Source organism: Symphodus melops (genome assembly GCF_947650265.1).
Source record: "Symphodus melops genome assembly, chromosome: 1".
NCBI lineage: Eukaryota > Metazoa > Chordata > Actinopteri > Labriformes > Labridae > Symphodus > Symphodus melops.
Genome location: NC_136691.1, coordinates 51,463,586 through 51,486,831, shown reverse-complemented (window position 1 = coordinate 51,486,831; position 23,246 = coordinate 51,463,586). Strand labels below are relative to the sequence as shown.

The 23,246-nt window shown below is 41.0% G+C and overlaps 1 protein-coding gene across 6 annotated transcripts in view; it reads right to left on the bottom strand.

The window, feature by feature from the left end:
* The window catches only part of pde4d (phosphodiesterase 4D, cAMP-specific), a 170,292-nt gene that overhangs the window by 21,948 nt on the left and 125,098 nt on the right, over positions 1-23,246 (bottom strand). For 5 of the 6 annotated variants that reach the window (XM_079366591.1, XM_079366592.1, XM_079366590.1 and 2 more), the window contains one exon: positions 1,326-1,517. In XM_079366591.1, coding sequence (XP_079222717.1) covers positions 1,326-1,517 — 192 coding nt within the window. Of the gene's footprint in view, positions 1-1,325; positions 1,518-10,569; positions 11,312-23,246 lie in introns of those variants that run through there. The other variant, XM_079366594.1, reaches the window with a different exon arrangement.

Sequence of the window (23,246 nt, the reverse complement as noted above, 5' to 3'; positions counted from 1 at the left end):
AGTCAGTGAAACAGTCAGTTCAGGGGTTTTGTAACATGGCTGTTCTTATTGCTGTGATTTTGAAGTTCACAATTAATACACATGGCTCCTGGGGTAGAGCCTTGCTCAAGGGCGCCACCTTGTAAAAGGAGAGGACGGGACTATGCATTACATTCCAGATGAAGGAGATTTTTTTACTCTGAATCTGGCTGACCTCTGAGCTTCACCATGATGGTTCACGAGTCTGTCAACAGTCAACATGTGTTCACCTGACAGTCACATGAACCGAAATGCCTGAGGTGTAAGTCAAAGAGAGGTGAGAGGCTTCTCATGTGCTCCTATAGAAAAACACATTCACAGTATTTGAGGTTAAGATGAAAGGTTACATACGTGGGCTGGATGACATTGGTGGAAAGAACTTAGTAACTTAACCTTTAAAGCTAAGGTAAGAAAGGGCCACCCAAGGTCTCTATTAAGAATGTACTTCCTGGACTTTTTAATCCTTGGAACTGTGAACATTTATCTTTGGTTCAAAAGTTAAACTTGATTGTGAAACTGTATAAACATAAAACATAGATGTTTTTTTTTTGTGATACTGGTTTCTAGCTTGGTAACGTGATAGTGGGTGTAGGTCAAAGAAGGATTACTTGTACAATACTCAAAAGCAAAAAGCAGCAGTGCGGAGGAAGTCTAAGGTTACAGCAGGACATCATTTTTCATCCTTAAGTCTATTTCTCTTTCTTCAGGCTGGATCGAAAATGCTTTTTTCAGTCAATACATTTAGATCTTGCAGCGCACATTGTATGTAACTGGATAGCCACCAATGTGTGGGAAACAAGGAATGCACAATTTACACTCAACTGAATAGATAGCAGCTGGTTTGTGTGTGCGCCTCTGAAAGCTTTTAGGTGCTAGGGGGCTGAGAGTTATAAAAGTTGAATGATTACACAATTCTAGAATGTAAACAGATCAAATGTAGCTGCAAAAATCCAAGCAATTGTCCTCATAAGCTAAACAGACACAAGGCACTATCTGGAAAAAATATTTCAGCGCCAAATAAACTGTGCATGTGGATACGCTGTGGCTGACCACCATATGTATGCAACTGGATACGGCTAAGAATAGATGTGACACCACACAATCAGCTGTCATGCACACTTCCCATCAGTGTGGCAGTTATAAGATCAGGTCTGAGAAACATCCAGCCTCGACACAAATTCAAAGAGGCAGAAAAATGGATTAGCCAGCACATGAAGGAGCATTTGGGTGTGTGTGTGTGTGTGTGTGTGTGTGTGTGTGTGCTTTTTTTATAAACATGTAGAATAACAAGAGAGGGAAAGACTCACATGTCACTGGCGATTGAGGAGTTTCTGGACATGGACTTCGGCGAGAGGTCATAGTCACTGTCCGAGCGGTAGAGGAATGACTCCCGCCGTTGGCTGTGGACAAAGTTGGCCTGCAGGATGAGGCCTGAGCCCGGGCTGGCCATCGGGTCCAGGGGGCTGCGACCTGACGATGTGCCATTGTCCACATCGAAACTGCATATAGAAATTAGAGGAAGACATAACAAAAATCAGAATCTGAGCATGCACACTTGGTCATTTGTACTGCAAAGGAACACATTTTGTAGTAAAAATAGAGAGCATGTGCATGAATTAAATTACATTCACAGGTTGTTATTAATGCTTCATGATGTGACTCAACTCTCCATATTTCCATAAATCACAGGCTTTTTGCTGACTTAAAAACATATAAGAGTTCTTGATGACTTCAGAGACTACGCACATATCAACACATTCATGTTTTTCCCCCCCATATGTTCCCTGGTAATGAGTGGAAAATTCAAAGCAGAACATGACATGCCCACGCTTTGCATGATGTGCAGACTGCATGTGGGCCCTACAACAGGCACTTATATGTACATATGCAGGCTGACGTCCATTTTCTTAAGAGCTTAACCATTCACATTATGATTAGTAAGTGCTTCATTGTCCTGTCTGATTATGGGATGATTATGTGCATTAAGCGTTGCACATTTCAACACTCAGAGATAGTAAGAGATAAGTAACCTAGATTTGACCACAGGGAATACCTCTGCACCAACACAGCCACTGACTCACAGTTTAAAGTCTTTTCATAAGCAGAGATAGCGTCTCCCTCTGGGATGTCATGATGAGCTCCTTAGTCTCCTCGGTGATCAATCACCATGGTGATGACTAACCCCTGTCACCAGGGATATCTCCTTTATCACTGAGGCTATCAACCTACAGTATATCCCATAATCCTGTCTGGTGGGGATGCTAAGGTCAGTAGGGATTCCCCAAGGTGCAACAGAAACCTTTAGGATGACGAAGGCATGACGTCTCCTTTGTGATCATCCTCACCATTTAAAGCGATAGCATCAGTCAATCATGCGCAACCACCTGATTTCTGTCCTTTTTAAACCTTAAACTCGTGATTTTTATCAGGTTATGTAAACATAAATGATCTCATAACTAACCACATGAATCTGACTACAGGGATTGTCTTTAGTCATATCCTCTATGACTATGCTGGAGCACCTTGCTCATTGTAGTGTTTATAAGTTATGTTTGTTGTATCTGATGTTCCAGGAAGGAGGAGGTCTAAAAAAAGTTTTAACAGCAGAAGAACATATATCACGCTCCAAAGAAGAATAAAATCCTCCAAATGATGCTATTACAGGAAAAGTAAAAGATCAAAAACTCAGCTGAAATAAAAGTAACTCACTGAAACAATATTTTGAGGTTTTTCAAAACTAGCTAAAATGATTGAGCAGATGTCTTAACTTCTGGTCATTTTGTGACTAATATCACTGTGACGGTGTGTTGTTGTTGTTTTTTCTGATTATTGACATCCCTGAATTCTTTTTTTACACTAAAACTAAAATCATCTAGATAAAACTAAGCATTTAAAAGTAAAGCTAGACTAAAGTTACAAATAATTTGAAAAAGGCAACGCGAAAAGAAAATAAACACTAATAAAGAACTTAAAGTATATAATCGTGACTTCAACAACCAGGTAAATTATTCTTTGTCGTTACAAATGACCAATATTTACGGCTGGTATTATTACTCTTCCTGAACAACAGATGATTCACTGACCTAAGAGGTGCCGTTTATGATCATTTCTTGACATATTTAGCAGGTTTCATCCGTGTTTTTTTTACATGGTTGCAAACAGGAACAATCTTGGAGGAAGTCATTTTTCTTCAGAACAAAAAAACAAAAAGGTTGTCTGTGTTTGTGAACATGGTTGGCACAGCCACAGAGACACACAGGACATGCCAGGCATATTTCCCACAACAACTTAATGGCTCAAAGCTGTGCTATCTCTCTGTGATCTCTGTGAGGAGCAGCCGCTGAGTGAGTGTGAGGTTTGTTTGTGGAAAAGGATAGCCTTGATATCTTCCTGATGACTGAGGAAAGGGCACATTTGGTGTCCTCATCCCTGTCTCCAACTTGCCCTCTGGCAAACACACAGGTAAACTAAAGGCCGTCAGAAACTTCCACTCTAGAAACTTTTCATCTTTCCTGTGTTTTTCTTATTTCGGACATCGCATCCCGAACCCTTCCACTGTTCCCTTCATAGGACGATCCAGTAAGTGTTATAAGCATAAAGATTCTGATAATTGTACAGAATGGGAAACCCACAACAGGACAGTATGACATTAAATCAGCGATTGAGCTTCCGAGACTGAACGTGATGCCTCGTGAGAATAGATTCTTCATCATCACTCCGTCCCTCTCCTTCAGTGTGAAATCATAAGCATGCCTATATAAACAAGCATAACCTACACATACGCACACTTTAAGTGATTCATCTGTTGTCTCTACGGCAGGTGCCAAACCGCAATCACACATCAACAACGTAATCATTTAACGAATAGAATAGAGAATAAGCATTTCATGTCCGCCAAAGGTGTACATGTGCCCTAAGCCCTCCAGATACACATAGCAACATAAACAACATTCAGACAGTTAAGACTTAAACAAACAGAGCAGCTAAACTTACACAAAAAATAAAAAAAAACACTTCATGTCATGGTTTCGATCTCCTCAGTTCATTTTGTAAGGTTCAGAGTTTTTCTGGCGCTTGGGATAGATGACAGATCAACTTGTTCTCCAGCTGTGTATGAGTGTGAGTTTCATGTTCATGCTAAGATAGCAGAGACAGTGAAAGTGCTGAAACACAACACCCAACATATGTTTTACCGGCTGTTTCATTATCGCACCTAATCTGACGTCACAGCTGACACAGATCTCAGCCAAAGCTCTGACAAGTAAGTACGCCAACTGTGTGTGTGTGTGTGTGTGTGTGTGTGCGTTTGTGTGTAGTTCGACACGCCCTCTTGGGAGTTACGGCAATGTTTTCACAACTAGTCCTCTCAGGTATTGCACCAGTTTTTACATCACAGCGGGAACGTCTGGCCTTTTTTTCCCCTCTTTGCTCTGACAGCCGTTGATGCGCGAGTTTGAGCAGAAAAAAAAAGAGAACACTTTTCAACGCCCCTATGACTGTGTTGTGAGAAACAACTAAACGTATGAGTATAACACACACAGGTGTTTTTTTAGACACTTGACGTCATGTCTTAAAAGACAAAGACCAAACGTTACAGCAGCTTAGCCGACAAAGAGTTATCTAAAACTGAGATGTAATCATGCAGGAACGAGAGAGAAGAAATGATGAACCTCCCTATAGTCAGCTATCAATCAAACTGTGTTCTGTACAATTATCAATAATGGAGTAAGCAGCGATAACATAGTTCTATGTGATATCTTATAATAATAATCCAAGAAGGTTGTAAAAGTTTAAGAGGGAGGAGGTTAATACTTAATAACAAACATAACAGATGTACCGAGCTACCACAACGCTCGCTATCTACTTTATAAAAAAACACATCACAATTCATTTTTGCCTATAATTAACAGCTTCTTCCCTGATGATTTATAGTTCCGCATTAAAAGCTCCAGGTTAAAAGATTTTGTTTTTCTGTGGCCTACAGTTAATAAAACACTATGTGAGGTAAAATGTGTGATTCTGGGATTTTAATATCAGAAACTATTACTATTCTGAAAATTGATTAGATTACATCTCATCGCTACCTGATGGCTTGTACACTAAAAAAAGAAGTGGTTAAAAATACAAGATATTGTTCACCTCTTATAGCCTTTTTTTATTTTAGCTGTAGAACTGTTCACATTAGCAGTGTGAGCAGAAACACAGATCACAGAATAGCTCTCTATGCAGATGATGTGATTGTTTCTCTAAAACGATGATATATTTATACCCATTTCTATCAGATCTTATTGACATTTAGTCAAATGTCTGCATATTTTCTTCTACAATTAAAACTCTGACACATAAGTACTTTATAAAAAAGCAGATAATTTGACTTATTTGGCCATTAAAACTGTACCTCATTGGCCTAATGTTATATAATGGACTCAGTTTTCGCCTATTTCTCTCATTGGGTGATTGTAAAACTTTGACCTGCTGAAGGCAGGAATGTATCTTTAATATTCTATGGAACAAATTATTCTAAATTTTATGGATTTGGCAAACATTATCTTTTTTATGGTTGTTAACTTATCTTACTAATAATTAAAGTCAAATATTTGTCTGATATCTCGCAACAGTAAACTGTAAAATGAAAATGAGTCAGTTCAAACAAGAGTATCAGAGGACCTCGAATGGCATACAGTAAAAGTTATGAAGCCTCATTAGCCTGCAGTTACATGAGAAGATACAAAGACAGCCTGTAAAGAGTTTCATGCTTGAGTTCATAAAACAGGAGGGAACTATAAATGAAATGATTGAAATTGATGAGTGCTGTTTATTATATGAGAACACTGTACATCTCTTTTAACCTCTGGGATGAGTCATTGACTACCATCACTTCTAATTTTCTTTCTTTCAGATTCTTATACGAACACACAAATTGCAAAGATCAATGACTCATTCATTTGTTAGCCCTGTGACACTCAGGCAATTATAAACACCACAGGAGCTTGTGCAACAGCGCTGTGAGGAGGCGCACTAGTGACAGCGACCAGGACAAAAGTGTCTTTGATAAATAATCAGCTGAGGTGAGGATTGTGAAAGCTTTACAACCATTATTTTAACTGGGGGGAAGGAAAATGCCAACAAATCAGGGAAAAGGTTTTTTTTTTATAAGAACCAGGTGTTTTTCTCTCTTCTCAGAGCTTGAACGAGTGCAAGCAGTAACAGAATATTTTGAGTTTTTCTCAAAAGTGCTTAAGCTTGGGGTAAAAATAGATCTCAAATGTTGACACAGGTGTATTTTGAAGGTTGGGGTGTCTTAATAACAGCAGAGCTGAGTGTTGAAGCAGAAAGAGGGAAGACGACACTCGATTTATTTTAGAAAGCAGAGAGAGGTGCAGACAGAGAAGGGAGGACAAGGAGACATGTCAGAGCTGTGTGTGTGTGTGTGTGTGTGTGTGTGTGTGTGCGTGTGTGTTTGTGTGGAGGTTGTGTGCATCCAAGTGTCTCTACTCGGAAGGATTGAGGAGTGTGTTCTCCTGCTTGCTGCGGTAGTGTCAGTACGTGATCCTCAGCTTGTGTGTGGTAACCTTGACCATGTTCTCAGCTCAAAACAGCAACCCGTGAGACAAAAGGTGACACAGAAGAGTTTAGACATACTGCAAATGATTGCAACATTGTTTTGGTTTGCTATCCTTTTCAGAGCCACAACACCTCAGCCTTACACATGCTCACTTTGTCGGCTCGTCTAAAAGCAATAAAACATGATTTTAACAGATGTTAAATGCCAGCGAAATGTGTAATACCTCGCGACATGCATTACAGGCAGTGTTAGCACCATCAGGTCATCTTGAAGATACACATGCATATCACAGTTTACCTGAGCTGATTCCGTGAGATGCCAGCCTTTCCCAATGCTTATTTACATACAGACAGTAGCAGGTGCATTAACCTGAGCTATAGTTATGGCTGGGGGAGGGTGGCTGCGTCCGACACAACAGTCAACAGGCATTGTGGACCTGCATTAATAAAATGATTAGTTCACGAGGATAGTTAATTTGGGGCCAACGAGTGAGGCTGCAACATGTTCTAATGTGACCATGATTCAGTCCACTGTTTGTGCACATGCCTCCATATAACTCACTCTGACCACCAACAAGGCCACAGGAGATAAGAGTGTTATTCAGGAACACTTGTCTATTATTAGCAAAGCAATAGAATACTATCCTCCGCATGACAATGTATTTAAAAGTTTGATATGAATATGTAATCTTGTCAATTAAAGTGTGAACAAGGAAGGACCCAGTAAAGAACCTTGGGGAACGCCCTGTGACACACGGAACATAAGAGTGGTTTATCTGATGTGCTGTCTGATCAGCTTTTTGTGCTTAGATATCAGTCACTTCCCTGTATAAAAGTGTTTAAGTTTCTTTTGTGTTCAATCTAAAACACTAGAATGAAACACTCGGGAGTTGTACTTGAATTTAGGTTGTACATCTATCAAAATGTATTACATTTTCTTTGGAACAGCAGATAACCGACTCATTAATCACAGATAACCAAGACACATTTTTTTCTATCTGGCAAGAAACTTGGAAACACATCTTAGTAACACAGTCACACATGAGAGGAAAGCAACCATACTCTGACAAACAGGCACAAAATAAAAATTAGCTCTTTAAAAATAAATTGTAATGGGTAAAAAAAGTAGTTTTTGTTCTATTCAAGGTTGATAACAAATTTGTATTCAAAGTTAAAAAGCTGCCTCAGATTAATAAAGAGGATTCTGCTCTGTACAAAGAGCAGCATGAAGAGAGGGTAGATTCTTGTTTGCACCAAACTTCAAATCTCTCTTAATGCTTGCCCTGTCTCCTGCTCTCTTCCTTTCTGTTTTTTTCTTGCCATGTCAAAATAAGCAGAGAGAATACTTCCCTTAAGTCGTGACAGTGCTTTAGTGTCTGCCGTCACTGCAGCTTTTCAAAAAACTCAGTCATGTAAGAAAGAGGTCTCCATGGCAATGTAGCGTCATTTCAGGTCAGACAGCTCAAAGAAGAACAGCTTCTATATACAGTACATAGGGGTCCACTTAACTATGAACCTATTTTCAGGACTATTCATCATCTTAGGTCTGGATTATTAAAGGTCAAATGTTAGATAACTTGCACGTTGTTGTGCCGTTTGAGAGGCCAGATAACCTTCAACATTTACGGCCTGTCAGAGATGTCCAATGGTGCACTGACAAAGGCCAGATATGAACTCTTGTGTTCGAAATCACACGTCACTCACTCCTACTATATTTATGTGTATGTGGGATTTTATGTGGAAAGGAGGTGCTCTTAAACAAACAGACTCAACAAGACTTATTTTCTTTCACAAATCCTGATGTGACAGAACACCTTTCCCAAACTCAACCTAACAAGCTAATGGATACTCAAACGTAGATGCACACAGGCCCACATTTACAAGTCTACGTGGAGTGGAGTCTGTTCTAGTTTGGTCACGCCGGGATGGCGCAGGTCAAATACACACACTACGTCAATGACTGAAATACACAAAGATGTAAAGACGTTAAGCACACAAGCACTCGTGTAGGCACGCAAAGACCAAATGACAGAAACTACAAGCCAAAAACACAGAAACCTACGCTGTGTTTAACTTGCAAATTAAAAGACAGTAAGGAGATAACACCTGCCTCTGAATGTCTGAATGCATACAGCGCACACACCCAAACACAAACAGCTGACTTACTATCCTCCAATCACGTTCTAAGGTGACCGTAGGGGTAAACCACGATAGAATATGATATCATGTGATCTGTTGCAATCAGATAATGAAACATCAGGGTATCTGAGTTATCAGGTTAGAAAAACGAAGAAGGCAAATTCCAGGATTATTTCATTTACTCTGTGCAATCTGTTGTCTGATTCACCTCTTAGCTTCTTTTTATGATTGTGCAACCTCATCCCGCCTTCTTCTTCCTCTTTTTATTTATTTTGCTGTCAACCTCTTTAGCCATTTCACTCAACCCTCATTCATGTCATAAGCACCACTGTGAGGAGGCACAAAGTGGTATTGCTGTGATTCAAATTGGCAGGGAAATCGGTTTGAAGGGCTGCTTATTCTTTTTTTAAATAAAATGCATTTATTTGGCACCAACAATTTGATAATTGTGTCACACAAGTCAGGACAACAATATATGGCTGTCTCTATGTTTTGTTACAGCCAGAGTGATGAGGCTATCAGGACACAATTCAGCTGCCCAGTTCAGCCTCACACACGAGTCAGGAGGATATATGCTACCTCATTGACGTTAGGTGATACAGTTAAAAACGTACTCTAAAGCTTGTAACGGTTTAATAATAATAAAAGACAACGGAGCAATAAGAGAAAGCGAAGGAAGCCTTGATAAAACTGCGAACAACAGAAGATATGCAGGCAGGACAGATGGAGGAGGCGGTATGTTTTGTCCAGCTGAGCACTGCTTTTGGTAGCCATTCAAAGAGATGGCTCATACAAACCAAACATGGACAGATTCTCTTTTCACAAGAGAAGAAGCTTCATTTTGTTGTCAGATCTAACATTGGTGACTTGATTGATGCAAGTACCAAACGGCACGAGCACATCTGTGACCTGCTCCACCCCGTAAAGACATAATTAATACGTCTTCATTTCACACAAGCGTCACATCCTGCTGGGGAGCAGATTAATAAACTGACAATGTGAGAACACTGTGAACCCTGCAGGGAGGTCCGACAGGGATCAGACACAGGCCGCCGGGCAACCATCCACTCAACCACACTCTATTCTCCCAGAGTTGCTGTGATCCATTTACAGCTCTGCCCCACTAGCAACAATGGAAAAAAACTGTGAATATTAACTTCCAATGTGTAAGCTACAGGGCAGCTCTTTAGTTGAGAATGAGCGCTGACAAGCAAGGACAAGTAGGGACAGGAGAGGGAAGGAGACAAGATGGGGGGAGGGCAGAGCTGTTTGTGCCCCTGGCGTTGCATTGTGCATCCTGCATTTAGCTGGAGCCATGTGCAGACAGGAGGACGTATGGAGTGACACCACACATTCTTCCACGGACGATGTGTACACGACCTTTTGCTTAAGCGGAATTTCCCAGCTAAATACAAAGTCGGTTGTTATTACAGCAAGTTGAGGGTCAAGACAGCTACTGCAAGTGTCATGTCGTTATTGAATAACTCTGATAAAGTACAACATGCGCTGGAGTTCAGGAGAGAACTAATCTAATCCGACGACAGAACATGCTCTGCCTGGCTCAGAAAAACATGAAAACACCGACATATCTACAGGATACAGAGTATTTTTTATTTTTTTTTGTGGCAACGCATGCGAGGAAGAGAAGGAGACGTTGGACAAAAAGAAGAGCACTGACATTTAAAAAATCCAACAGGGATGACAACAAAGAGAGAAGTATTGCCGACTAAGCTGGTGAGGCAGAGGAAAGGTATTTCAAACAGTAGAGGGAAAAACAACAGGCTTACACAAGCAACAGCGTTAACATAGAAATGGTTCCACTAGAACAAAGTTTCTCGTCTTATTTACCAGATTCCCTCCGTGTTCTTCAGCGAGCTGGTTGAGCGCGACCGTGGCTTCAGGATGATACTCATGGTCTGACTTTTCCTGCCACATGCACGCACACACACACACACATACATACACACACACACACACACTCCTTCTGCAACACCTGGAGCCCTCTGACCAGCCCTTCTTCTTCTGCTGTGCTCAGACCAAGACAGCAGTGGATCCTGCTGCTCGGATCCAAACTGAGCTTAGTCAGATCAAACCTGCCATCCAAGATTATTCCACACTGCTGCTACTCCTGCTCGAGCTCAAAGCATATGACAGTAGGTGGTTCTTTTTTCCGCCCCCTTCGTCTCTCTCTCTCTCTCTCTCTCTCTCTCTCGCTCACTTGCACTTATCTTACTTGCCAGATCAGCCTATGATCTTCCTCTTTCCTAATCCAGCCATGTGCTCAGTCTGTTACTCCTTCTCACCCTTCTTCTCTCTTACAAGTCCCCCCTTCTCTCCTTTTTTATCCCTGACTGGTGGAAATAAGATCTCCCCTACCTCCTCAATGGCCCTTACATGACTCTCCTGTTCTCTCTCACTCTCTCTCTCTCTCTCTCTCTCTCTCTCTCTGTTTGTCTGTTTCCCTTAGCTGCAGCTCGGTTATGTGTGAAGTGGGAGGGGTTGTTTTGGTTGTAGTAATTCATTGAAGGGCGGGACTTGTATCTGTGTAAACCACTTGGATGCCAAAGAAAGCTAAAAAAAAGAAATTACACAATATTGGGGGCTTAGGACTTCAACTTTTGTTGCAGAGGCATTGAAGCAGGTATTTTAAATTAGTTTGATTTTTACAAGTATTGAAGTTTAAAGTTTAAACTCTGGGGTCACGACCCCAGTTTTACTGAACTGTGTCAAAAAAACAGCAGAAGGGTTTTGAAATTGGCTATTGACTTTGAACATTTCCTTTTGTCAGAGATGACTCAATAATTTGGATAATTATTGATACACAAACCAAACCAAAAAACCAAAGATGCAAAAAAATGTGCCTCAATATCTGACATCCTTTTTAGTACAATTTATTCACTGTGTAGTTTTTTTTTCCTCTACTAAGAAGAAAAGCTTTATAAACAAATAAAAGATCCCAGCATCACAGATGACATTCAGTTGCAACAATTATTTCCCCAGTGTCTAACATGCACTTATGAGTTTTGTGACTGAACAGAATTCATTTAAGCACTCCTTTCACAGAACCTACAATTGAATTACACTCCACCTTAACAGAATAATTTAGCTATAATAATACTTATTGTCTGTCTTTAAAAAATATATATTAGCAATTCTTCAGAATCTATAGAATGTAAGCGCTTTGAGTAGTCAGAAGACTAGAGAATCGCTCTACAAGTTCAAGTCCATTTACCATTTACTGTGTGAAGTGTGAAGTTCAGTTGATTAGCATTCCACCAGGAAGACAGGTTTGTCAGCTGTCTGGCATGTAAATCACTCAAGCATGAGGAAAGTCAAGAGAGACACTCCACCTCTGTATGCACTCCACTTTATATGTGTCAAGTTTGGAGCTTCAGTATGTTTGTAGCATGGGGGTAGCAGCACACACACAAACACACACACACACACACACACACACACATCTCTCCATTGGTGCATGTCCACAGGATCCTCTTTGTGCATGTGTGTAGTTCAGCCTATGTGTGTAGCATGATCAATAACAGAGGGTAACACTGAAATTCCCCTTGAGGGATCATTAAAATTAGAGGAACCAACAGGAGCAGAAACATCAATCCAATAAGCAAATTATTAAGTACAAAAACAGACAAACATGGATGCAAAAAGCAAACAGTTTGTATGCACTATTTTAGTCTGTTTTTTGTCAAAACATTGACATACATGCACAAAACAAACAAATCTAAGGATTCTTTGTGAATGCCAGATGAAGTAGCTTCATTATTGTCCATTTCCATGTATTGTTCTGCAGTAATAGCACATGACTGCCACTTACACTGCAGAGAATAGTTGTATGCGTTTCTCTCCATCGCAGCAACACGTCGGTAAAAAAGTAGGACAGAACACAGCTGTGTCCACTCCCAACTGTGTCTCCAAGAAGTACAAACTTCAAACCAAAAGCAACAAAGACCGAAAATCAAATACACAACAGATGTGACAGTAAATCACAGACATCGGTGTACTGATGATCCCAGACCTCTCATCTGAGAAGTGGGGATATTTCCATGTCATTAATGGTGCAGCTGGCTGTAGACGTAAGTAACGAGGACATGACATCAGTCAGAGGACGCTTCCCTTTTGTTCCAGAAGAATGAATTGCTTAATGCAATGGAGTGATTATACTACAACCACTTCATTGATGCAGATGCTGCAGAGTAAATTACGTGGATGAGCTTTAATGTCACAGAAGACAGCCGGCAGACCTGAGGAAAGAGCAAGACGGATGTCATATTATGCTAATTTCTTGTGTACGCACATGCAAATGCACTCCCATGTAGCAAAACGTACACAGATGACATAGGAGCAGACGCATGCTCTCAGCGAAACGTGCCGCATCTCCAAAAAGTAAAAACAAAGAGATGCTTTTCTATACAGACAGCTGTACTGCTGGTGTAAGTTACATCAGCTGTGTGACCATGTATTGATGTATTGATTTAAACGATGGCTTCCTTCTATATACATGCCCATCAGTCTCGAATATCTTGTTAGACAATACATGAACAAAAAAACAACAACAGACACTACCGAGGCTTTCACTCCCAACCCACATCTCTTCAACAATGCAGATGATGAACATCCTTTTATGTCGATCAGCCATACAGCTACAAATACGACGGTCAGTTTGAAAGCAGTTACACTGAGGTGAATATGCACCACCGATGCTTTCACTGCAGCACAGCAGAATAAAGTAGTTCATCGCTTGGTGTTGAAAGTAATCCTGTTTCCACAGTCTGCACTTTCCATGTGGCCTGGGAAAGAACAACAAAAGACAGGGGTTTTGTGAAGGAAACTGGGGAATTCCTGCAGACTTTCCTCTTCCTCAAAGCCACATGATACTCGAATGAAAACAGAACCAACGACTTGAAGACAAGAGCTATGAAAACTATATTAACCCCATTACTACACTGAATTCAATATCTCAATATAAAACCCGCATTACTACTCTGTAGAAAGAGATTTGTATCGGAGAAGCAGAAAGCACTTCACATCATTTCTTAGAGTTCAGAGTTTAGTCACACTACCATCACTTCTTTTCTTCTCTCTCTACTACAGTCCAAAAATCACACTAACACTTAGTATTTACTTTAAGGTTACACTGCTGCCCCCTTCAGGAAGTAAGAGTGTAGTGACACACAAACCAAAATGATGAACTTTTCAAGGGTTGACAGCATGAAAGACTGTTACTTTGCCCCAAAATCACTGTTGAATTGTAGATTAATGACACTTATTTTAGTTCTGTCAGTTTAGTTTTGAGCATATACGATCCCAATAGCTTTGTGTTTTTTTTTGTTTTGGTTTCAAACTAGAAGGACACGTCTCTCGCTGTCAGTGCAAGCTAAATGCATTCATGTGTGTGTAGTTATAGCATGAAAACTTGAATTTCCCCTCGAGGACTGATAAAGAATGCGTTCCTCTGCTTCTTCTTTACTGCAATGACATGCAACTCAGAGACACCACTGCCACCTAGTGGTGAAAATGAAACATTTTTTTGTCATTAAAATGCGGTGTATAGATTTAGTGACCACAGTAATTGACAAAATGATTGATTTTGTTAAAAAAAAGGGCTCTTCCTTGAACCATGTTCAGTACATGGTGCAGATAAACAGGCTCAGTAAATGCTGATATAAATAGCACTTAACCAGTGAGCACAGATGGCTGGTCCACAGTATTGACAGGGCTCCATCCATATCTCTGTCCACAAACGCCACCAGCCATTACTGTTGCTTCATATCCAATATACTATAGAAGCACACATACACACACTCACGCACTGACACACACAAGTCAAGAGGTCACAGATGTGCATCTCATGGAAGCTCATTTTAGTTTAGTCTGAGATCACTGAGTGCATATTAGTCAGAGAAACAGAAATGCAGAATGAAAACGGGTCAAACAGGGTTCTGTGTGAGCGTTAATGGACAGAGAGTGCTCTGATGATTAGCTTACACGCCGCTCTGGTTAGCGAACGCACCTGTCCTCATGAACAACTTGATGCTGTAGACGATGACTGCTTATTCATCAATTACTTTTCTCTTTGTAAAAACAAAAAAAGCGGCTACTCGTGGAAAACAGACACAAACATGAACATGCACTGTGAGGTTTGTCAGAGCGAACGGGCGGGCTGCAGACTGAACAGGGCTGAAACAACGATAGCAAGCACAGAGCAACAAACAACAACACGACTCTCAGGTTGTGAAGGCAGCTTTAATGTTGTGTTGTCCTGATGAAGCTGTTAATCAGACAATGTTCTGATAAGGAAGAACCAACACTCTGTGTGTATTTATGCTTGGCAAACAATCTCATAAAGCTACACACAAAACATTTCTGCAGCCTAACTTTTCACACGCAAGCCAGCATTGAATATGACTTCATGAAAGGAGCAATACAACAGGTGGCTGTCATCAAGCAAGCGTAGTGTGTACTTCCCCAAAGCATGCAAATGTAATATAGAATAGTCACACACAAAAACAAGTCCTAATAATCTAGTTTCAACTAAGAAAACTCATAAAAAGACTGATCATCAATGCAGGACAAACAGTTTCAGCCCGAGTGGGCATCCATACCCTCTTCTGCCCCGAGGTTTGATGTCGATGGGTTTGTTGGTGGCGTACGGTGAGCCATTGGAGCAGGCGTGGCGGTAGCGAGCTATCCTCTCCAAAGATAAATAATCTGAGTTCACAGGCAAACTCATTTTTGGTGGTAAACCGCCCGACTACCAAACACTCGTGACAAGACAGATGAAGAGGGAGAGAGCAGACAGAGGGACGAGCTTGATAAAGCTGTCAGAGTAAAGGGGGGGGGGAGGGAGGGGTGAGTGAGTGAGAGGAGGTGGGTGGGAGAGGATGGAGGAGTGGGAGGAGTGGGGTCAGCATGGGTGTGACTTGGGCAGGAAAAAGATGCAGAAGGAGAGAGAGAGAGAGAGAGAGAGAGAGAGAGAGAGAGAGAGAGAGAGAGAGAGAGAGAGAGAGAGAGAGAGAGAGAGAGAGAGAGAGAGAGAGAGAGAGAGAGAGAGAGAGAGAGAGAGAGAGAGGAAGGAGCAAAGTGCAGAGGTAGGGCAAACTAATTTGTTTTCTCTCAGGTAACCGTCAAAGCTCAGTACTGACAGCCAGCAGAAATACAGACCAGCTGCAGAGTTTGTGATGGATGACGCCAGAATGAAGTCCAGCTAAAAATGTAAACAACACTGTGGTCATCCAAAGTGCCGCTTTAAACCGAAACATATCAAACTCACTAAATGTCCAAGTATACTTACAAATAGAAAATGAGCAACATGTAATATCATCTAGAAGTCTAATTAGTTAAAGATTAGCTTTAAAGTTAAGTGTTGGATGAAGAAATACAAACTTCAGGTGCCGAGATCGTCTTGCTGGCGAGTTGATACTCAGTGGTAGAGTCGCTCGCCTCTCAACTGAAATGTCAGAGGTTCGATCCCCAGCTCCTGCAGACACATGTCACGAGCAACCACTATTTACTCCTGCTGCTTTGTATGCAGTGTGTGAATGAGTGTGAATGGAAACAAGTTATGTACTTGTGGCCACCTAACTTAGCAGCCTTTGCCATCAGTGTGTGAATGAGTGGATGGGACCTGTGGTGTTCAAAGAGATTTGAGAAGTGAGAAGACTAGAAAAGTGTTTTTACAAGCTCAAGTCCATTCAGCATTTGTTACTTGCGGTGTTTTCCCCTCCCCTTCTCTCCTGTGTTCACTCCAGATGCTGCTTCCTCTCACTTACAGCAGGTGATCAAGTTTAGCTGTGTCCAACGGACAAGCAGTGGCAGAGTATAAAGAGCAGGAGAGAGGAGGCAGCCAATGGGCAGTAAGGATGTGAGTGTGTCTTGATGTCGAGCTTGTTCTCCTGCTTTAGAAAAGGGGTATTTATATTGATTTTATTTTTAATTAATAGTGTTTAAAATTCAGAGCTACATCAACTTTTGTTTTTAGTATTTTGTCTTAAATGTTGCTTTGTTGGTATATACATTCCTTTACGTTCTCTAACACTTCCTTGTACCAACATTCTTTTTTCTCGGATTGGATTATTACTATTTCCCTTTTGCCTGGATACTACAATAAATGCACAAACACATTTAATAATCACACACACTAAAAGAAAACTTGAAATGATCTCATGTTGGTTAATGAGAGAGAAAAAATGGAAACGTTCAAATGAGATCTAACAACCCAACCATGGCTAGAGCAAGTTTCTACCACTAGGTGGGAGCAGAGAACCAGTAATCTACAACCGTCAGTGCAAAATCATGTTAGGGACAAAGAGAGGCATCTCTGGTTAACAGCAGCTAAATGCAAAACGTACAGCTAAGTACAAAAGGAATCAACACATTTGCAAAAATGAAGTCAGGCATTTGATTTGAGTAATGCTCTTTGTAAATAAAGATATGGATGTGTAGGTTAAAAGTGTAACATGTAAAGCTGTGAGTAGAATAGGACAAGCCGGGTGTGAAGCTTGATGCTCTTTTATGTGAGATTCTTATCATTTTACATTGTGCAGCATCGTTTTCAGACACTCCACACAGTCCAGATAAAATCTAAATCACTTTCACTGATAAATATCAACTGTCCTCTGTGGCCAGCAGGGGGCAGTCTGTTCTGCAGAGAAACTCCAGGTACAAGGAGGTACAAGCTTCAGCAGCACTAACACACAGAGGCGTGAATCTCGGTGGAGTCACAGCCTTGTGCTCAGCACTGACAGAAGCAGCCAGCATGTGACAACAGCTCCTGTGTGGACGACAGGCTGTCAGAGTCACAGACGAAGCGACTGACACGATTTCTGCACTCGTGTACTGAACATCTGAACATCTCATGAGCACACACCCACACATAAAACCAGGAGCTGGTTGAGTGCAATTATAGTCACACACAACGACGACGCAAACAGATTGATAGAATGCAGACAGATCAATATGACAACACAAATCTGTACACAGCATGCAACACAAAAATATGTCTGAGTAAGCTACACACTTCTCCGCACATCATCAGTGCCAGCGACCAGGTGGAACAGAAAAATAAAGCAACACTGTCGTCACTCGGTGTCCCTGTGGCTTAACACCATGAAACCAGAACCATCGTACCTGAACGCACAAACGTGTACACACAAGCTGCATCTACTTTTCATACTTTGTGTCGGTTTGTCAGCTAAAATATGTTCTTCATTCTTATGATGTAAAAAAGATCAGAGAGCGTGGACAGTAGAGAAAGATGGAAGTCAGGGAGTATGACATTATTAATTCCACACTCATATTGCCATATGCCATTTTTCTGTCCTGAATGTTCATACAATTATACTACCAACAATTGATCTTTTATCTTCAGTTCAGTACTTTTGTGATACATGTTTCTGATTCACCATGTTGGCTAAGGTCATTTAAAAAGAAACAAAGTTGCATGGTGTAATCAGTGGTTAAAATGACCAGGTAAAGACTACAAGTTAAGTACAAAAGTGCATAAACAGCTAATTGACTGGCTTTGTACCAGTAAGCCAGGGAGCACCTTTGTGGCGCTCCTCTCATGACTGGTCGGGTCAGTGACCTCGTTAGGAGCTTAGGGACAATAGCCTAAAAGCCTGGGACCAAGCCAGATGCACCAGAGGATAAAAAAAGAAGTGTTGGGTCATACGGAAGAGTATTAGAAGTTGTTGTAAACTAAGGCTTGGGGCGTTGATACTTTATAATTAAAACAGGCCGATACACTGCCAATGTTTTTGTGCAAATTTAGACAGTGTGCTTAAGTTTGCTTGAATTTTTTGTTCAATAAAACAAGATATTTCCATATATTGGGTGCCTATAGGGTTTCTATTTTTGTTGCTGTGGAACGGAATCAGGTATCAACATTTTAGTATTGTGACAAAGCTATTTGGGTTTTACTTAACTTGGGGATGGTAGCACCTTCATATGTTCATTTCTCAGGAAAGAGTCTCACCAAACCTGAACTTGCTTATAGGAGTCAAATGTTTAACAACTAAACTGATTTCTTAGTGTGTAAGCTTTACGTTTTTTTTTTTTTTTTTTTTTTATCAGCCTGAAGAATATCACAGAGCTGGAGAACTTTAGCAATTAGCACCAGTTTTAGCAAGTAATGCTTGTTTCATAGTGTGGGGAGCGTGTCTATGCTCCCTCAAGCCCATGTTCCCTCAGGATCACTACAGCAATGAAAACAAGTCAGATATCCGAAACATAAAATAAAAGCTGGGACCAGCCCTGAGGCTGGGGGAACGTAGGCCTGAGGGAACGTACGGACGACCCATGGCATGTTCAGACCTTCCAATTAGTATCAAAGAAAATTAACCGGTTTAACTGGTTTTTAATCACCTGTTCTGTTGGTTTTGGGGAGTGGGGATCCTTGAGGCTTTAGTTTAAAATCTTTCCTACAATGCTCACCTCCAACGAAGCTAAGGGCCTGAAAACAAGCTAGCAGCATGCTAGCTCGGCCTGCACACCCCCAAAAGAACTTCTAGGAGATGCTGATAGATTTTTATTATAACATTGATTCATTCATTATTTTTTTACCAGTTTAAATCACTGTCTGATTGTTTTAAAGAGGAGGAGAACTCTTGGGAAAAATACAGCCCCTAGTGAAAACCACAACACAATACACAATGACCCATTTCTTGTAATGATAGATATCAAAATAAAATAACTCTATCAATGTAAATGACAACCAAACTGCAGCAACAGTACTGACTTTTTCCACTTAATGTCTGCCCTTACTGAACATATTAAAAATGGATCTGAGGAGTTACTAAATTAAAAAAGACACTGGGAGCTTATTTGGCTGACGCCCTGCTGTACAGCTTTGCAAAGAGACAAACACAGAAAATGACAGAGAGGGGAAGGATTTTCTTTCTCTGCTGTGTTCAACAGAAGGTTTGTCAATGAAGGAAGCAGATCCATAAAATGATGAAATAGCCTATACGCATGAAAACAAAAAAACATAAAGAATAAAACAAATCAGGTATTCCAAGCTTAAAGCTTGCCTAAAGCAAAGTGTCATAGAAACAGCACCATGACTGCCATTGCAAGACAACTCAACATGATGAAAATTAGTTTAGGTTATGTGATTAGGAGGAAAGAATGCAGTTACAGACGTATGTATATGCGTAAATAGAAAGGCTCTCAGGCAGTCATGCAGCCTGAGAAACAGCTGTTATTATGTGTGTCAAGGAGCAATTCCTTCGCCTCAGCTACACTCGCACTTCCTGCCTGCCTTCACAGTCCCTTGCTACATTCATGTTTATAATGGGGTTGCCATGGTGACCCGGCAGAATTCAAAAGGGACAGGTAGGTGCTGACAACCAATCAGCCTTCAGTTGCTATGGGCACAATGGCAGATTGTGTAATGAGGAAACGAGAGTGACAGTGGGCTACTCAAGGGGTCAGGAATAAGGAGCGATACAATCAGCGCTGATTGTTTTAAGGTTTAAAGACTAAAATGTTAACATACTCTCAAAATGATCAACCCAAACACTTTATCGTAGGGTATAATTCATGTCAAGAAATTATCTTTTAACAGCAGCCACTTAATTTTTCAGAGCAGCCATGCATGACCTAGCTGGGCTCTATTTATAAATGACTAACTCGCAGACAGGAGAGAGGATTTAAGCTAGCTGAGCTATTGTTTGTCTCACATGCAGACTCATTGGGCACAGTGGAGGAAAAGCAAGCGAACCCAATACAATGACAGAAAAAAAAGTCTGAAGAAGCGTGACAGCTGCAGATAAGACCAACAAAAGCTCCTTTCTTGTGTGTGTACCATAAGTGTGTACCGTGTGTGTGTGTGTGTGTGTGAGAGAGTGTGTGAGTGTGTTCATCTTGCTGCGTACACTGACAACATGAATGTGTCGTGATGTGTTAAGGCTGGAGCGATGCTGGACAGAATGAATGTGAGAACCATGTACTGAGAGCAGCATGAAGAAATGTGGCTCAGAGGCGAAGAAACACTTGTCAACACAGCTCTCCGAGTCACAGTCACATCAGAAAACTGGCAAACCAGCACGACAGTATTCCAAAAGCGATTCTCATTATCGGTTAAGTTGTGAGCTATTGTACTTTACTTAAATGTTAACTATGTAGCAAAATATCAACAAAGATTCAGGAAAAGGCGTCCCAATTTCCCCAAAGTGATTTCATTTTGTTATTTTATTTGACTGTATGACCAAAAAGCTAGAGGTCTTAAACAGGTCCTCAAAGCTCAGGTGAGCACTTTCAAGCTAGTTTTGAAACAGACTGAGATGAATAATGATGCCACTTCATGACATATAAGAAAACAAGCTCACAATTAGATTTCTATACTGCAATTCAAAATTTGTCCCCGGGGGGCAATTCAAAGTTCAAAGTTCAATTTTTAAACTGCTGCCATAGTCGAAGTGGTCGACAGCACGCTTCAAAAACAGCAACAACATGTTCACTGGTAAAGATCCACCTTCACTGATATGTTTGGCTGCTAACAGATAAGGATCAGATACATTGCTTCGTCCACAGGAGGCGCCAGAATCAACCCAAACACAGAGTTCTTCACAGGAGCTTTGATACCTGCTGTAGTGTCTCTATGAGCTATTTACAAGCCTATGTGCTAAACGTCTGAAACATGGGCCAGGCATGAGTCCTGTAGACTGCACTTGTTTTTTTTCCACCTGTGTGGCTTAAATTGCTGTTCAACAGGCCTCAATTTTTTTTTTGAAAGAGCAAAAATAATAATAAAAAAAAATAGCAAAGGTAATCTTCATAAAGTAAACTCAAACACCCGTGAAGGAAAGCAATTTTGTTTAAGTTTTTCCTTTAGGCATTTAGCTTTTTAGTGTGTAAGCAGGGGGTTTGGATATCCCACATGTTTTCTCAGACTTTTGGCTCCAACACGAACAAAAGCAATTGTGATCCCAGCGTCAGCCATTAATCTCAAAAGCAATTTTGCAAATGAGATTTGTTGTGCCAAGTCGGGCACAAAAAACCCTCAGATGAAAAGCCTTTCTGGGCGTCTCTTCATGTGCCTGTTAGTTATTGTGTGTCTCTGAAGTGTACACACCTTTGTGTGTTTGCAGTAAAAGATGAGTATTATTATCATTATAGTGGAGTGCCACCAGTCCCGCTGAGCTCATTGAAGATCTGTAAACTTCACCACACACTGTGCTACAAATGGAGCGACGGACAACACTGCTACATTGGCAGGCAAACTGAGCCTTGTTTTGATGAAACAATGGACAGATGAATGGAAGGATGATAACTGGACTCAGACACCCATGTTCTGCACAATTCTCTCAATCGGCTCTCCTGGGCACACACCCGGCTCAGGCTGTAGTGCATTGAAAGCACATGGTGAAGCTAATAGGTTTAACTTGGCAGCAGTCCCGGTGATGTCAGAGTAATCCCTCATTAAAACCCTGATGACATCATTGCACTGGTGAGTGTGTACTGTATGAGAGCTGAGGCCACATGCCCATGGAGAGGCTGGGAGAGTGTGTGTCCATGTATGTACAATATATGTGTGTGTAGGTGTGTTCGTGGAAGAGAGAGAGGGAGAGAGAGAGAGACAGAGAGAGAGAGAGAGAGAGGGAGGGAGAGAGGGAGGGATACCCTGCCGGTCACTTCAGTCCAGGTAATCCAGGGTAAGCTGTTGCTTAAAAACACGCAGGGAACACTGAAACACCGTCACAGAGTTGCCTTAATCATGCTGCTCGTATGCAGTTTACTAAGTAAGCACACATCCTCACTCTCACAAACAAGTGCCACATCCAGGAGTTAGAGGAAGAACAATGCTGATCGGGCAGTTAGTAACCTGTTAGGTCTAAAGTAGACAGGTGCAGGATGAAACAAAAGGCAGCATACGCAAAAACAAATGCCTGCAACTCAGCTCGTCTTTAAAAGATGCTTTAAGTTGTGTTACGATTTTGAGTTTCAAACAGAAATAATGAATTTACACTAAAGTCAAATACAGAGAAGTATCTGATTCAACAGTTGGTTTTTAAAAATGTAGTGGATCTCTGAAAAATGTTTTAAGTAAGACCGTGCTTTTCAAACAATGTCATCATTATCATAATACGAGCTTAGAGGAAGAATGTGCCGCATTTCACACAAAAGTATAGCAGAACACAAGTGTATCCTGTGTAAATGTCTCTCTGAATGATGAGTGTTTATAAAGGGTGAGAAGCTGGAGTCCTGCTGTTATCGGGCCGTGCTCACATCATGTTTCCATGGATGGGACGGCCTTCTGTATGAGGCTGTTTAAGGACTAGAGGAAAGACGAATAGCATCTACTCACTGCTTCAAACATATATTCTATAAACAAGATGTGTTTTTCTCTGAGTATCTGAACATTTCACCTGTGGGATGGATACCTTTAGTTTAATGGTCATGCTTACACAACACGTTGATGCAGGCAGTTAAACCCCAAGCTAGTCAAGACAGATACCAGCTGTTTTTTCTGTTCATGATCGATTCAGGAGGGACACATTGCAAACATCGAG